General features: G+C 35.6%; 2 protein-coding genes across 2 annotated transcripts; both read left to right on the top strand.

The window, feature by feature from the left end:
- Positions 1 to 5,189: 5,189 nt before the first annotated feature.
- LOC138307018 (uncharacterized) lies at positions 5,190 to 11,968 on the top strand. The gene is made up of 3 exons (XM_069247644.1): positions 5,190 to 5,238; positions 5,607 to 6,317; positions 11,646 to 11,968. The coding sequence occupies exons 1-3, from the start codon at positions 5,190 to 5,192 to the stop codon at positions 11,966 to 11,968; spliced, it is 1,083 nt and encodes a 360-aa protein (XP_069103745.1).
- Positions 11,969 to 12,279: 311 nt separating this feature from the next.
- LOC138307019 (integumentary mucin A.1-like) lies at positions 12,280 to 12,702 on the top strand. Its single transcript, XM_069247645.1, has one exon. The coding sequence runs from the start codon at positions 12,280 to 12,282 to the stop codon at positions 12,700 to 12,702; it is 423 nt and encodes a 140-aa protein (XP_069103746.1).
- Positions 12,703 to 14,815: the final 2,113 nt, after the last annotated feature.

Raw genomic sequence — 14,815 nt, forward strand, 5'->3', positions numbered from 1 at the left:
TTGTTGGTGATGTTATACACCTGGATGAATGATATATCCGATAGCTGGGTTTTGTCGCCCCAAACAAACGCTGTCCGGAAGATAACACAGGAATCCATACAAAACGTTAAAGCTGAATGAAATCACTTTCATTGTGTAAAGTTTCTTTTATCTGTATGATCTTATCTTATAATTTATTTTTAACTGAAAAATGAGTAAACATATATAATTCAGTGACAAGTTATCGACTAATAAATAGGGGTAGAAATGCATCCTTCAGACTTATTCAGTCCCACCTTCATACTATCATTCCACTCACCAAACCATTTGACTTCGACTAAACTATATTATGTATAGTGTGTGTGTTTAAATTGCCATCGGGTTGGCATCACACAGTCTTCTTACACATTTTAATTAAGTTCCATAAAACGATCGAATTTAAATCTTGCTTGGTATTTTTATCACCGAACATATCATCAAGCATTTTAACCAAATAGTGTAACAATTGCTTATATGATTGAAAACTCATTACCCGTTCCAACAATATATGGAAAGTTTTAAAACATGTAATTGTCATTTCAGAAATCCAAATTCACGTATATTGTCAACCTTGTGATCATCTCGAGATGTGTAAACGTTCTTTTAGAAATGGAGAACGACCCATATTATAGATCAATGGTGGTATTGATGTATTAACTAAGTTTTTTCAATCTTACGAAAATATCCTGTCCGATTACAGAAGAAGGCATATAGAAAGATGAAGGTCTGACGATGTTAACTCAAATACAATGTTTAAAACACAAACCAAAACAACTACACTGCATTACACTACAATATCGATAATAAATATTGACGTTTATGTATACCAACCCTTTCAAAAGAAATCAACGCTACTTTTTAGGATGCTTTCTCATCATTACTTGCCGTTCAATAATTAATATCCACTATATACTTTACACATAATGATCCTATTTCACGGACATAAATTTCCTGTAATGCGAGGTCATGCTTCGGTAGAATCAATCTGTAGGTGGAATGAATATTAAATACCACACCAATATTGATAAGTAAAGGTACGATAAAAATTGTCCTGTAACCACCAATAACCATCGTAAGAAATCACATCTTAAGAGGAGGCAACATCGTCACAGCTCCAGTCGACAATATCAGTAGCCACAGATCCAGACGAGATCACACAACACCAGTACTCGCAGCTCCAGTCGACAATATCAGTACTCACAGCTCCAGACGATGTCATAATATAAGTAATCACAGCTCCAGACGAGATCACACAACATCAGTAATCACAGCTCCAGACGAGATCACAACATCAGTAATCACAGCTCCAGGCGATGTCATAATATAAGTAATCACAGCTCCAGGCGAGATCACAACATTAATTTTCATTGTACGTACATTTATTTTCTGATATATCTTTTATACATGTTGATTGTTTATATTCATTTTTATGTCACAATCACTTTGGCTTTCATTAAAACTGGTCTACATAGAGCTACACGTGTATCATAGGATTTCCAATGTCTCCCCAATGCCCGAGTGCTAATATATTATACTGTAATAATAAAGTATATCTTAGTAAAATCATAGTTGTGAGGTGTGCGTATTTTGCTTTATGGACCTTCTGTGGTTTTTTTTTTTTTGGACCTTTTTTTTTGGGTTTTTTTTTTTTTATTGCTCTTAAATATCTTATGGTATCTTGAAAAACATGACTTATTGAAGATCACATTACTACATTGTTTGTTTTAAGGTGTTAGTAGCATTAACCATTTCCGATGATACAACCACTTAGAATTGCCCGTACCTACACGTGGGTCCGCGTAAGCGCTACCAGTTTTAAAATTGTAAAATTATCAAAATTCATTCAGTACAGAAGACTTAGATGTAAAACATGGCCTGGAAAATTAACGATTACTTGTTGGTGATGTTATACACCTGGATGAATGATATATCCGATAGCTGGGTTTTGTCGCCCCAAACAAACGCTGTCCGGAAGATAACACAGGAATCCATACAAAACGTTAAAGCTGAATGAAATCACTTTCATTGTGTAAAGTTTCTTTTATCTGTATGATCTTATCTTATAATTTATTTTTAACTGAAAAATGAGTAAACATATATAATTCAGTGACAAGTTATCGACTAATAAATAGGGGTAGAAATGCATCCTTCAGACTTATTCAGTCCCACCTCCATACTATCATTCCATTCACCAAACCATTTGACTTCGACTAAACTATATTATGTATAGTGTGTGTGTTTAAATTGCCATCGGGTTGGCATCACACAGTCTTCTTACACATTTTAATTAAGTTCCATAAAACGATCGAATTTAAATCTTGCTTGGTATTTTTATCACCGAACATATCATCAAGCATTTTAACCAAATAGTGTAACAATTGCTTATATGATTGAAAACTCATTACCCGTTCCAGCAATATATGGAAAGTTAACAAACATGTAATTGTCATTTCAGAAATCCAAATTCACGTATATTGTCAACCTTGTGATCATCTCGAGATGTGTAAACGTTCTTTTAGAAATGGAGAACGACCCATATTATAGATCAATGGTGGTATTGATGTATTAACTAAGTTTTCTTTTAATCTTACGAAAATATCCTGTCCGATTACAGAAGAAGGCATATAGAAAGATGAAGGTCTGACGATGATAACTCAAATACAATGTTTAAAACACAAACCAAAACAACTACACTGCATTACACTACAATGTCGATAATAAATATTGACGTTTATGTATACCAACCCTTTCAAAAGAAATCAACGCTACTTTTTAGGATGCTTTCTCATCATTACTTGCCGTTCAATAATTAATATCCACTATATACTTTACACATAATGATCCTATTTCACGGACATAAATTTCCTGTAATGCGAGGTCATGCTTCGGTAGAATCAATCTGTAGGTGGAATGAATATTAAATACCACACCAATATTGATAAGTAAAGGTACGATAAAAATTGTCCTGTAACCACCAATAACCATCGTAAGAAATCACATCTTAAGAGGAGGCAACATCGTCACAGCTCCAGTCGACAATATCAGTAGCCACAGATCCAGACGAGATCACACAACACCAGTACTCGCAGCTCCAGTCGACAATATCAGTACTCACAGCTCCAGACGATGTCATAATATAAGTAATCACAGCTCCAGACGAGATCACACAACATCAGTAATCACAGCTCCAGACGAGATCACAACATCAGTAATCACAGCTCCAGGCGATGTCATAATATAAGTAATCACAGCTCCAGGCGAGATCACAACATTAGAAATCACAGCCCCAAACGACAACATCAGTAATCACAGCTCCAGACGAGATCACAACATCTGTAATCACAACTCCAGACGAGATCACAATATAAGTAATCACAATTCCAGACGTTATCACAACATCAGTAATCACAGCTCCAGACGAGATCACACAACATCAGCAGTCACAACTTCAGACGAGATCACCGACATCAAATGTCACAATTCAGTTCCAGACAGCTGAATTTGTCAACAATGCCTTTTCTGAAGTGGATAATTCTTATCACAGGTAGGTTTGGCATTACTCAATTTGGGAGATATTGTTTCATGGATACATTTTTAATTCTCCGAAAAAGATATTTTTTCTTTAGTTTAGATATCAGTATGTATTGTTATCCCCCGCTTTCATCGAAACTGGATATATTAATTTGGGTCTGTCCGTCCGCCCGTCTGTCTGTCTGTAACGCTTGGTTTCTGTGCAATAATTGACACAAATCTTAAGCAATTTTTTTGTAACTTAGTCACATTGTTAAATGTGCAAAGGGTTCCCATGATTTCTCTCGGCACTTTCATTGGCCCCTATTTGGCGGGGTAATGGCCCTTTGATTAAATAATATTACCGGATTTTCCGGAAACATTGTTTAATGTTTCAAGGGCCTTGGCCAAGTTTGATCGGGACTTTGATGGGACCCTATTTGGCACAGTTATGGACCTTTGATTAACGAAAGCGGAGGATATAAATTTTACGAATTTGATTGCTTTTAATTATAAGAATATTGGTATAGACTAATAGCGTTGCGATGCTCATATCCATTTATTTTCACGGAACAATCATATCAAAATTAATAACAGTCAATCAGTGCAAATAGAATGGTCGGCTTTTAAGTGTATATAATGCAGTATAAATGAAAATGTTACTTTCCCTGAGCTTAAATCATATCGCAACATAAAGAATTGTCAGCAAAAAGGTTGGAAAACATATTTACTTATTACTTAACCTATAAAAACTTCATATTCTTAATTATTAGATTCCAAGTCACAATGAACCTTTTTAAAAAGAATATATAGCCTCAAACCAAACCCAAATCTATCAAGGACAAACTCTCAAAAAGCATAGTATATGGGGAATACACTCAGCACACTAAGTAAAGTCGAAGTTGGCAGTATCGAATTCAAATGAAAAATGGAAGGAAAAGGATCTCCATAACAATGACGATTATTACATAAGTACCTTTTATGCAAGGGATGGATTATACAATTAATTAAACGACGAGCCAAATAATTAGATCCTATGGCAATATTTTCATTTCTTATATTTGATGTGATTTGATGGTTATTGATAAAAAATTTAACATGTTTTGCTTTAATCTGATTTAAACATCAAATACAGTAAAATGAATATACATTGTCATTCAATGTTTTGTTTGCATAGTATTTAGGTTCCTTCTTTCCATGCCGCAAATGTGTTGGGGAAAACTACACTTTATTCCTATTTGTCTGGCTATAAATTTGTGACTTGATTCAATCGGTTATAAGACAATAGTTTATCGTATCTAGAGGAATCAATCGATAGTTATAGGGGTAAAGTTTTTTATTCATTCTGCGTCTTTAGATTAAATCTACTCAAGCATGACTTATTAAATTAATTTCATTTATTTTCTATTTTTTATTTTTTTTCAAATTTGTGTTACTCGTTGAATTGTTAAAAATTGCAAACTGCATCAGTGCATGTATAATTTATGTCTTATTGCATGCAATGAAATTTCTGCAATAGTGTTTTTAAAAGGGATGGGTTGGGTTTATTAGTTTAACGTCCTATTAACAACCAGGCTCATGTAAGGACGTGCCAGGTTTATTGGTGGAGGAAAGCCTGAGTACCCCAACTCGCGACCCAGAGATGGACGGCTTGTGGTAAAATGTCGAGACATCTTAACCAATCGCCCACCGCGGCCCCGTCTCTAAAAAGTATTCATTTATATAATATATTTATATATATCTTATTGAATATTGTATGACAATATGTTTCTCTATTAAGATGAAGTAGATTCTTTTTTTTGTTTTGTTATTATTTCGTGAGTGAAACTCACGTCGTTTACTCTTAAACATATGACGTTACGCTCGCAAACACACTGCAAGGGCAGATAATTATGTAATATGCAAATACAGAATAATTAAAACAAGTCATATTGATTCAAGTATTTCCCTCGGGGTTTTTTCCCTCTCATTCCAATTCCGGGAAAACATCTAACTTATTCAATGTCATGTGATCAAGTTTAATCCAATCAGAACATTCTAAATGAAAGTGAGGTTTAATAACATCATTTGTTTTTCAGCTGTGACCTTTGTCGTGAGTCAGCATCAGACTGTAACATACCAATGGCCTGTGTGTAACAGATCGTATACGTATGAAACACAACAAGGCACAGGCCTTCCAGCCAATGGACAGACATATAAATTTGAAGGATCTCACCCGTCTATCCCATGTACACCAATCAGCTTCGACGGCAACACCGACTCCGTGATGGATCTTGACGTCACTTCTTTTATTCTGTTTGGACAAGATTATACCTTCAGCGTGTTTATTTATCCGTTCACTCTGACCAGTGTGATTCTGCATTATATATCGAATGATTCATTACAACAGTTTGTACTTTACATGATAAATGGACAATTACAGATAGAGATATTTTATATGGGCAGTCTTGTAAATAAAGGGATGATGGATCAATCGAATATTAATAGTCATCGCTGGTATCTTGTTGCATTCATAGTTAAGAACATGAAGGCTGTTGAACTACAGATTCAGCTTGAAAAGGCACCCATAACTAAGAACTTCTCTCCAAATCTCGGCGTGCAATATCCATTAAAAACTCCTGGAAAGATTCGTATCGGCGGGTTGGTAGGTTCATCATTTAGTCCAAGCCTTGGTTCTTTCCCAGACAATTTTGTAGGACAGATGATTTGCGTACAGATGTACAACTTGATATTCCCGACTGCAAATTATAAAAATGCCCTTCAGCAATGTATCTACGCTAACTTCCCCGGTAAGTGAATCATATTTATGTAATACCCAACACAAGATTCCAGTTGAGTGAGGATCAATTTCAGTTTGCCTGGTATACAAAACCCTAAAAGAAATATATTGATATCGTAGGTATTTGTTTCTTTTCTTCAAAAAACAACTATATTTCCGTTTTTGACTTGTGTATTCACAGATTAAGAAATAAAGTCCAATTATTAAAGTAATACGTACCGCAATTTTCATATTAACGAATCCAAAAGAGCTTTCAATATTTTATTCACGATCAAAAATTTTGAGAATAACAACAATTACAGTGCATAGGTTATAATTTTGAAAGTAAGAAGTGAAACGGATATTTGGCAGTATTGCTAAAAATCATTAGACATTTGTATTTACATCTACAGTTCAGTGAAATGAGTACACAAGATCAGTCTATAAAGCCAAGTTGTGGCCTAAAATTTCATTTCACATTTGTAGTGTTATTAGTAATTTTAGAATGATTTCTGCAAGTATTATTCCATCTAAATATACATAATGCATAAAAACAAGAAATTTACAATGCAAAAATTTAATGTTTTCATTTCAACAAAATTTTATTTCAAACAAACAAGTTGAAATAGGATCGAACAACAGGCAGTGCCTATATAAGTTCTCTCCTTGGTAACAAAATGTATATATGCAAATGACACGAAAGAGTATTTGAAAACATTTGAAAGTATAGGTTTCATAAGTCATGACAATATATCATATATTATTAATGAGATAATAGATAGTAATTTTGTTTTTCAAAAAGTATAATAATAAAGAAATGAGAATGCAGCAGCCATGAGGAAATTACCTTCACCCACCAGATACAGACCAGAAAGTCCATGTGGCTAACAAGCCGATGGTCATCCACCAATGGGATTCAGAAATTCTACCATGGCTGCTGTATTCATGTATATGATTTAAAAGATAAAATGTTGCAGAATATTGAGATAAAGTTTGGTCTAAATTTATACTTGTCATGACACATGCATTAATTTTAACAATTACCTAAACATATATGTAGCTAAGATAAATGTATTAAAAAGTATGACAATTTATATAATAATACGTAAAATTTACAACTAATAAATGATAAATGCCCATCGGAACAGATGCTATTATAGAAGTGTTTTTCAGAACACTAATTTTATTGATTAAGGTATGTTATCTTTAACCACGATTAGTTAATCAATTCTTCAAAGTTATTGATGATTCATATAATTAGAAGTTATTATGATGGTGGTTATATGTTATGAAATCTATTAGTAGCCCTTACAAAATCTAGTGTACACTGAAAGATATTCAAGTTTGTTTCATTATTACAATCATTGCAGCCAGACAAAAGTATTTGAAGGTCAAAATGGTTATGAGTAAAATCTATTAACTTATTTTGGAGAGTTCTGCGCTGTTCATTGTAATTACTACAGGAGAAGAAGTAATGTTCAGTGGTTTCATATGCATTACCACACTCGCACAATGGTGATTCTGCTAAGTGATCATTATAAAGATCAAAGTTTAAATTACAACAGCAGTTCCGTAATTGACATATCAGGATATTATCTTTCCTTTTGCCTGAATTTAAAAAAGTTTTGTACTTAGCATTATCTGTGGGTGTAATATCACTAATATTCTGGTTTAGAAGTTTTTTAAATTGGTTAATAGAGGTGATATTGGTTAAATCAAATCTAAGTGCATGTTCATTATAATCTTTCAGAGTTTTTGGAATAAAACTATTAGCATAAATGGTAGATCTACTAAAAGGAATTGCAAATAATCTTTCATTTCTTAACAAATATGGGTTTTCATTATTAAAGTATTGTTCAATTAATTCGTTTAGATAGGAAGGAGCAGTTCCTGATAAAATTTTATAAAGAAGGACAAGTCTATGTTTTTTTGCGCCTTGTGGCAAGTGTATCCCAGCCAAGTTCTGAGTAAAGTTTATAATGAGATGTTCCCATACGCAGTCCAGTGATAATTCGGGCAGCCTCTATTTGAATAGATTCAAGAAGTAATGCTTCCTGTTGTGTACAATTATCAAACAAGATATCACCATATTCTAATATTGGTCTAATATATGAAACATATATATTAGTTAAAGATTTTCGACTCAATTTATATTTAACAGTTTTTAACAGGTTTATACGATTACAAGCTTTTTTGTAAATGTAGTGAATATGGTGGTGCCATTTACCATCCTCAGAAAGAAATTAGCCTAGATGTTTGTGGTTTTTGACATTTTTGATAACCTCATTTTGGAATAAGACATCTGGACATATAATATTTCTTTTGCGACTGAAAGTAAGCGATTCTGTTTTATCTGGGTTGAATTTAATATCCCATTTTTTAGACCATTTATCTATATTTTCAAGGTCCTCAGATAAACTATTTGCTGTATCTAAAGGAGAAATGTCTGTGACCTTAAAAAGAGAGGTATCATCTGCAAATAGTCTTTTATCATTTGTTATACAATCAGTTATGTCATTTATATAGATTAGAAAAAGAAAAAGACCGAGAACTGAGCCCTGGGGGACACCCGCACTTACCTGACGATATGAAGAGGAGAAACCTTCAGTTATAACTCTGTGTTGACGATTATCTAGATAACTTTTAAACCAATTTAAGACATTATCTTTAACACCATACATTTCAAGCTTATAAAGTAATACGGGGTGCCAAACCCGATCAAAGGCTTTGCTAATATCACAAAAAATAGATCTAGTTTCTAGCCCTTCATCTAATTTTTTATAAATGTGTCATACATTGAGAGTAATTGATAAATAGTTGAGTCTCCTCGAATAAATCCTGATTGGAATTTTGATAACATTTCATGTTCAACAAGATGATTGTATAAATGTTTGATGATAATCTTTTCTAATATTTTACTAAGACAAGATGTAATTGAAATTGGTCGGTAATTTGAAATGTCATTATCACTACCTTTGCCTTTATAAATAGCATTTATATTAGAAAGTTTCCAAGACGAAGGAACAAAGCTAGTTGATAATGTTTTGTTGAATAAAATAGTTAAGGGTGTAACAATTGATGATAAAAGAAGTTTCAGGACCTTAGGTATTATGCCATCAGAGCCAGCAGGTTTATTTCCATTTATTATAATTATTTGATCTCTGACTTCCTGTTCCTGAATTAAAATATTATCAAGTATGTTAGGAGATTCTGGGACAGCAGGCAAAGGATCAATATTATCAGAAGAAGTTGATATTGATGTAAAATAGTCAACAAGACCTTCGGCTTTATCTATAGGATGGAACAAGAAAGAATTGTTATAATTTAATGGTGGAATAATAGAGTGTTTATTATTGAACTTAAGTAGAGTTTTTGCGGTTTTCCACCATTTAAACGAAGAAGTATTTATATCATTTAAAGATTTTTCTAAATTATCCAAATATACAGATTTTGCATGACGAATCAAAGTTATAGTTTCATTTCTAAGATTTCTAAAATTTTCCCAATGAGCTGGATTATTAGTTTGAACTGCTTTTTTATGAACTCTATAATGTGGTAACTAATGTTTTAAGGCAACGTACACGTTTGTCTGTCCATTTGAGTGATTTTCTCTGATGGTTTTTAAATACATTGCTGATGAAAAAATAACATGTCAACATTTTTTGCTCAGTTATAACACATGTTAAAAAAGATGAGCAGGTTCTGTGTAAGACGACTTGTAAGGCAGAGAGACCTTCAATGTGGGTGTCGCTTCTTTGCAATCATCAAAATTAAGCCTGTGATTGGTTCGATTCGTCTGTAAGCTTGTGATTGGTCCGTTTTCCTTGTAAGCATGTAATTGGCCGTTTCCTCTGTAAGCCTGTGATGCACCTGTTTTCTTTAGTCTATGTTTAGTCCGTTTTCTCTGTAAGCCTGTGATTTGATAGAACGACAGTGAAAGAAACCCCTGGAGTATCGAAAGTGGTATCCGTTGTCTAGACCGTCCATCGAAATTCATGATGTTATCGACAATATACGTCACGGTCACGCCGCGTGTATTCATGACATCAATCATGGTCTTCCCGATGAACAAAAAACTAACTCGCTGAAAACAAGAGGCCCAGAGGGCCTGTATCGCTCACCTGTTTTGTTTTTTCTTGGTGTTTTTTTTTTTTTTTTGAGTAATTCTGTAATTTAGTAATTAGTGATTCAATCATCTCAAAGACAAATTGACCCCATGATTTGTTTAATTTTGAATCCCAACCATATAATGATGCTATAGATACCATACGAATATGCTGTCCAATGCATAGTTCCGGAGAGGAAGTAATTCATATAAAAATAGTAGCCTAATCAACCTTTTTGACCCCTCCCCTCAGGCCCCCTGGGGTTCAGCCCTATCATTTGCATAAGTTTGAATCCCCACCCTATAAGGATGTTCCATGCTTAGTTGTAGAAAAGAAGTCGTTAAGATGGAAATAGTCAAATTGACCCATTTTGACCCTACCCCTCAGGTCCCTGTGCGGTCAGCCCCATCATTTGTACAATTTTGATTCCCCACTTTATACGGATGCTACCATTGCATTATGAGTGCTCTTCTATGCTCAGTTGCAGGAAAGAAGTTATTTATATGGAAATAGCCAAATTGACCCCTTTTGACCCCTCCTCTTAGGCCCCGGGGGGGGGGGGTCAGCCCTATCATTTGTGTAAGGTTGAATCCCAACCCTATAAGGATATTACCATTGCATTATGAATGCTATCCCATGCTTAGTTTCAAAGAAGAAGTCGTTTATATGAAAATAGCCAAATTGACCCCTTTTGGCCCTGCCCCTTAGGCCCCTGGGGTCAGTCCTATCATTTGTACAATTTTCAGTCAGTAACCCATAAGGATGCTACCAGTCAAATTTTGTTGAGTTCTGACCAGCGGTTATGGAGAAGAAGTCGATTGTTGACGGACGGACGGACGAACGGACGTCGGACGCTACGGTATGGCATAAGCTCACCTTGATCCTTCGGACCAGGTGAGCTAAAACGGTGACAAATCCGTGAATGCTGAGACTCTATACAAGGCAAACACAATTGAAGGCATTAAAAAATGATATATATCACAAGCCTAGATACTTCTATGAATATTACAAAGGAGCGACGCCCAAACTGAAAACCAATACATTGTACCGTTATTTATCCAAACTTTTTACACATCAAACAATATTGTCTCGTTTCATGTCATCTCTTATTTACTATGACATAATCGAGAGGTGGATATGACGACAGTGAGAGTAACATAAGGAGTATCAGGGATGTCCAAAGTGTAAACATGCATACTTCATTATGCATGATTTAACAATATAAAAAGACATTGTGATGTTTCTATTTATAGATCGGTCACGGTTGCCGACCACGCCTGCCCCCACCACAGCTCCAAGGCCAACAACCTGTGTCCAGTCTGATAGGAACAATCTACACTTTATACGGATACACGAAAACAGTGAGATCAGTACGGGGTTTATAGAGGAGAAGAACAACACTTCCCTCAGGCGATGTGCAGTATATTGTGTTCGGAATTATGACTGTGTGTCGTTCACTGTTACTAAAGCTGGCGAAGAAGAATGTAAAACATGTCGGCTTTATTCTGTATACAACACAGCCAACATCACTGTGAGCAACGCAACAGACCTGTATGTGAACGATGGGTGTATCTAGACTACGATACGAACTACATCAGTTAAGCCTTCCACGCCACTTCTCCTACCACGCCCACTTTTCCGACCACGCCTACTTCTCCTACCACGCCTACTTCTCCTATCACGCCTTCTTCTCCTACCACACCTACCTGGCCTACCACGCCTACTTTTCCTATCACGCCCACTTTTTCTACCACGCATACATCGTCAACTTCTTCTTCCACGCCTACCTCGCCTACCACGCCCACTTCTCCTACCACGCCTTCTTCTCCTTCTACGCCTACTTCGCCTACCACGCCCACTCCACCTACCACGCATTCTTTTCCTACCATGCCTTCTTCTCCTACCACGCCTTCTTCTCCTGCAACGCCTACCTCGCCTACCACGCCCACTTCATCTACCACGCCTTCTGTTCCTAACACGCCCACTTCTCCTATTACGCCTACTTCCCCTTCCACACCCACATCTCCTACCACGCCTACTTCTCCTAACACGCCTACTTCTCCTACCACGCCTACTTCTCCTACCACGCCTACTTCTCCTACCACGCCTACCTGGCCTACCACGCCCACTTCTACTACCACGCCCACTCCACCTATCATGCCTACTTCTCATACCACGTCTTCTTTTCCTACCACGCCAACTTCTCCCATCACGCCAACTTCTCCTTCCACGCCTGCCACGCCAATATCTCCCACCACTTCTATGATTTCTTCCACTACGATCACAAAGAACGCTTTGTTCCCGATGTGATAGAAGCGATCTATTCTTAATACATATACAAGGAAACGGGGAGATTAGCTCGGACCTTTTGGAGTAGACGAAAAACACTTGCTTGAGTGATGCGTAGTTTGTTGTGCTTAGCAAGTGGCCAGTTGGTGTTCTCCATGGAGTCATCCTCAGGCCCCATCTATTATTATGTTTTCATGATTATACATATTACACTATAGGTACCTCACATAAAATGATATCAGGTTACGGTAGTTTCAAGTACATAAATTTATTATCTCATCTGAGATTGATACTTAAAGTCATGCGAATTTCACTGTAACGATATGTCCCTTAACGTTTGATATTTTAACATGGACATATAACTCGACGATTAAGCTCCCCAAAAGCATATATCGGCCTATAAGAGAGCCGAAATCTAGGGATGATGTATTGCTACATGTAGTTTTGAATAACTTTGAGTTTGTTGGAAGTCCGAATCGTATCACGTGACTGACGTCGACACGACCTCCACGTGTAAGTGTTTTCCTTCTGGCTAATGTGAGCATATCATGCTGGTACTACATCTAAATCACACATTGCCGTAAAATATTGTGTGTATCAAATATCAAATCTGCTGAGGTCGACCACATGATTTGTTTATGAAAAAATTGTTGACATTTTCTCTTGGTATCACAACTCTGTCTTCGAGATTGTCGAGACGATGTTCGGAAGAGTTCGGATGATTCGACATCTTTCGAGTCTATTTTTCTCGTCTACATGACAAAAAGATTTTTTACTTTTAATATCAAAAATACTTCCATTGCTGCTTCTTTATAAAAAAAATGGTAAAATTGGACAGTTTTAACCTCAGATAGACGGAGAAAAATGTGTATACTATAATTATATATAAGTAACATTTTTCACTATGACAAAAATAGCGAAAGTTAACGGTGATGTTGTTTGTTTGGGATTTCCTTACTAAAGCACAGCCAGATTTATTGGATGATCTAAAGTTAGAAAAAGCAATAATATTCACGGGGGGTGGGGAGTGGTGGTGGTGGGGGGGTGATGGTGGGTACAGGGTTGATAGGTAAAATCAAGTTTTATGCATGTTTTGAGACTGGTTGACTGCCAATTGAACAAAGACTTAAATATCACAAAATAACCAGTTTGCACAAAATGGTTCATGAACATGATATGGTACTCTATAACAGCACGATACTTACAATATTATTCCTGTTTTCAAAGACCGTATTCACAATTTTCGTCATTTTTCTCTTGTCGTATGAAACAATAAAACGGCCCATTTAATTTAAAACTGGAAAATTAACTTTTTTGAGACATGCATATCGTGCCACTTTTCTACTACATGGTTAGAAGGACGAGTCGGATCTACGCATCCAGATTGAGAACGGAGTGTAGCTGATCGCGAATTTATTTACTTGATTTCATTGAGATGAAGAGACAAACGACCATTATATGTATATTAGACACTTTTTTCTCCATCACGTTCGCCCCTAAACGTGTGCTGCTCTACACTATTTAATGCCACGTGATTTTTATATACCTTCTGGTAGTCTTACAAAAGGATGAAATTGCATTGATTTTTTTCGTGTGTGGAAAATGTCATATCAGCTTGATATTTATAAATGCTCCACCGCCAACAGTGCCTAAGCGATACTCATCATTTGAACTATAATTACACATGTAATTGTGTGTCAAATTAACACAAAAATGATATGAAAGAACTTGTTTAGGGTTTGGTGGGTGCGCAATCAGTTCTTCATTCGATATATGACATAGTGTCATTGACCTTTTTTCAAGTCATTTGAATCTTGAAGTAAAATCGGAAGCTAAATGATGATAACTTTGGTAACTGAAGTGAAAAAAATCTAATTCGCCTGTTCCTTTTTTAAAGATAAATGATACCATTCATTAGCGGTTTAGCATCTGTATGTATCGTAATAGCAGATTTCAAAGATTGTTTTATAATATTTACAATATTTTGCCCCTTTCCATTTTTGTTTTCAAATTTCGTCTTTGTTCTTGATTACCAGGGCCCGGCACCATAAAAATTCCTCAGACAGATTTTGTTTTAATCAAGTCTATGTAAAATCATATACTTGAGTAAAAAATCTGTATGAGGATAGTTTTA

Source organism: Argopecten irradians, chromosome 14, assembly GCF_041381155.1.
Source record: "Argopecten irradians isolate NY chromosome 14, Ai_NY, whole genome shotgun sequence".
Classification (NCBI taxonomy): domain Eukaryota; kingdom Metazoa; phylum Mollusca; class Bivalvia; order Pectinida; family Pectinidae; genus Argopecten; species Argopecten irradians.